The 3,438-nt window shown below is 42.4% G+C and overlaps 1 protein-coding gene across 1 annotated transcript; it reads right to left on the reverse strand.

Annotated features, from left to right (window-relative positions):
• Positions 1 to 876: 876 nt before the first annotated feature.
• On the reverse strand, positions 877 to 1,812 carry LOC308357591 (olfactory receptor 4D1; the record flags this gene model as incomplete). Its single annotated transcript, XM_080827241.1, has 1 exon — positions 877 to 1,812. The coding sequence occupies one exon, from the start codon at positions 1,810 to 1,812 to the stop codon at positions 877 to 879; it is 936 nt and encodes a 311-aa protein (XP_080683367.1).
• Positions 1,813 to 3,438: the final 1,626 nt, after the last annotated feature.

A 3,438-nucleotide genomic window follows, 5' to 3' on the forward strand; every position in this document is an offset into this window, starting at 1 on the left:
TTCATAAATTAAGAATGAGACCCAAGATAACTTTTTAAAAAATTGAACCAGTAAGTGACTTCTGGTTATTTACAAATGGAACCAATAGATTGAATGAGCAAAAGAATATTGACAACCATCAGTGGATGCAAATACCTAGCTCAATAAAGTTACAGAACTCCATAGATAAAGAAAGAGAGTAAAAGCAGGGAGCAGGGGCACCTGGGTGGCTCTGTCATTAAGCGTCTGCCTTTGGCCCAGGTCATGATCCCAGAGTCCTGGGATCGAGCCCCACGTCGGGCTCCCTGCTCAGCAGGAAGCCTGCTTCTCTCTCTCCCACCCCTCTGCTTGTGTTCCCTCTCTCACTGTGTGTCTCTCTCTCTGTGTCAAATAAATAAATAAAATCTTTTAAAAAAAAAGCGGGGAGCAGAAAAGATTGTGATTATTCCAGAATTAAGATGAGATTGTTCACCAGTCATCACAGATAATTCATCCACAGCTGAGGACCTCTCCAGGTTTTCCTTTGTGTTTGTGGGAAACCTTGAATTTCACAACCCACCCACAGCCTTGCCTCTAATCTTGGAGTCAGAGGAACCAAGTCCTGGCCAAGCTCTTCCAGCAACATACTTGTGGTTCACCATTGAGCAAGTTACTTCTCTCTGAGTTCTCTCATTTGTTAAAGTGTTTAATATGAAATAATATATCCACTGTCCATTTTATGAGGCTGAGATCAAAATGAGAAAGTGTCTAACACAATACCTGACACAGGAGTAGATCCAGAGAAGCATTGATTTCATCTCAAATGTCACTCTCTATAAAGATTTCCCTCCACTTTTCACATGGGAAAACAAAAGTTCGGAGGGAAGACTTGTCATTTAAACTCAAAACGTTTTATGTTCATTCCTTATTACATATTACAAGGCGCTTGCCTAATCTCTTCATGGCTGCCTGCATCTCCTGATTCCTCAGTGTGTAGATCATGGGGTTGAGCATGGGGGTCATAACCGTGTAGCTGATGGACACAGCTTTGTCCATGGGGAAGGGGGTGAAGGGCCGGGAGTAGATATAGATACAGGGAATGAAGATCATAGACACTACAATGATGTGGGTGGTGCAGGTGGAAGCTGCCTTCTTCCTCGCTTGACCTGAGTGGGACCTCAGCATCACCAGGATGACCGTGTAAGATATCAGAAGGAGAAGGAACCAGATGAGGACCAGCATCCCACTGTTGGAGATCATGAGGAACTCCAGGAGAGAGGTGTCCGTGCAGGCAAGTCTCAGCACTTGGGGGACATCACAGTAGAAGTTATCCAGGACATTGGGGCCACAGAAAGGCAATGGGAGCATCAGAGCCAGCTGGACAATGGAGTGAACAAATCCCCCTACCCAAGCAGCCACCACCATCCCCACACACAATCGAGTGTTCATGATGGTGACATAGTGGAGGGGCCGGGAGATGGCTATGTAGCGGTCATAGGCCATTACTGAAAGGAAGAAGACAGTCCCACCTCCCAGGAGGTGGAAGAAGAAGATCTGGGCCATGCAGCCCTGGTAGGAGATGGTCTTGACCTCATGAAAGAAGTCCACCAGCATCTTTGGAGAAGTCACCGTGGAATAGCAAAGGTCTATGACAGCCAGATTTCGGAGCAGAAAATACATGGGGCTGTGGAGTCGGGAGTCAGAAGTCACTGTGACCATGATAAGGATGTTTCCCACAACAGTGGTGACATAGATAAATAGGAACACCAGGAACAGAAATTTCTGGAGCTCGTGGGTCTGTGAGAATCCCAAGAGGACAAACTCTGACACCTGTGTGATATTCTGTGCTTCCATGGGATATTCCCCACATGCCTAAAGAAAAACCATGCAAAAAATCATGAAAATTCCATCATTTTCCTTTGGAGAGTCAGAATAAGTTGATCAAAGTCATTGTTGAATATATTCTAAGATGGAACTTAGGAGAGTCTTCCATGGAGATAAATATATTTTCAAGGCCCTCACAGACTTATCTCCTTAACCACACCCTACATCGTATCCCAGGCTTTTATGGGTCTTTCCCTGCTTTGTATCACTCTGTCCTTGTCCCACAGGTTTCTTTTTGATTCATACCTAATGTGCCCAACATAGTGCCATGTGAACTACAGGCTCCACGAACATGGTTGTATCAATGAAAAAAATGAATAAACATGTCAGCAAGTATAGGTGATTGCAAATATCATCATCCTGGCTGCAAAAATCTTGAGAGGATACAGAAACTAATGATTTTAGATAAACAAATAGATGCTTCGTCATGGCAGTTTGAGCTGCGTATGATTCATTGCCGAGGAAGAGAGGTGTGGATCAGAAGAAATTTTCATGCCCTAATTTGGAACCAAATGCAAAGCAAACAAGCAGATGATCTTGGCTAAATCTGGGATGATTAGGACTTCTCAGACTTTTCCATACAAATACTTCTCTAATGGCATTTTTGCCATGAGGCCATCTGCAGAGGTATCTCAAAACAATACAGGACAAATGCAAAATTTCCTTGAACTCTCAAGCTTTATATTTTAAAAACTATTGGAACTTTCTATTATAGGCATATCTCTAGACAATCTTTGAGGGTTTTTTTTTAAAATTTAAGTATTGTGGCTTGTAAACTTTGATTGCTAAGATCAAGGAGTTACAGAAAATACAGAATAAAGAAGAAACAGATTTCATTAGTTCAGTAAGTGGAAGTTCTAGTAGACATTCCCTTGAAAAATAAACTTAGTTCTTTAATGTTAAATTCCATTCCCTCAAGTTACACCTTTCTAAAATTTTCTTTAATCATTCGGGAAAACTTGTCCTGAGGCTCCACCCTGTGAAGACAATAGAACCTAAAAGGATTTCTCCGCCCTGCTTCCTACCTGATATATGAGAAGAAAACAGCAATTACCCTGATATGCTTTTTATAGGGAATTGAATGAATAAGTATAAAAAGACTTCTATCTACAATTATGAAACAGAATTATCTCTGAAATTATCTGTGAGGTGTTCCAAGACTCAAAATATTGTCGTCTTTATTTTATCCTTAGAATTCACATTCAACCCCAATATGTGTGTAAAAATGGTGCACCAGGAAGATGCATTTTTTTTTTTTTATCCTGTGACTCCACCAACTGTCAGCATAAGACTATATGAAAAGCCTTCCCATGGACAACTGAGAACCCCTGTAAGCCTTTTGGTGGGAAATGATGTGATGAGACAGGGTTAAAATAGGCTTATCCCAGCACACTGGGGTGGAAAGCCCCAAGACAGGCGGGAGTAGAGCAGACACTCGAGGGGCATTGTCAGAACAACTCTTACAGAGGGTAATACATCTCTGACTCCAGCTTTGTGTCCTTGCTCTACCACATGCTGTCAAGATTAGACTGGGTGGGCAGCATCTTAAATGGCCTGGTTTGGCCTCTTTGAGAAAGCCCCTGACCTCTAACCCTT

Source organism: Martes martes, assembly GCF_963455335.1.
Source record: "Martes martes genome assembly, chromosome: 16".
NCBI classification, from domain to species: domain Eukaryota; kingdom Metazoa; phylum Chordata; class Mammalia; order Carnivora; family Mustelidae; genus Martes; species Martes martes.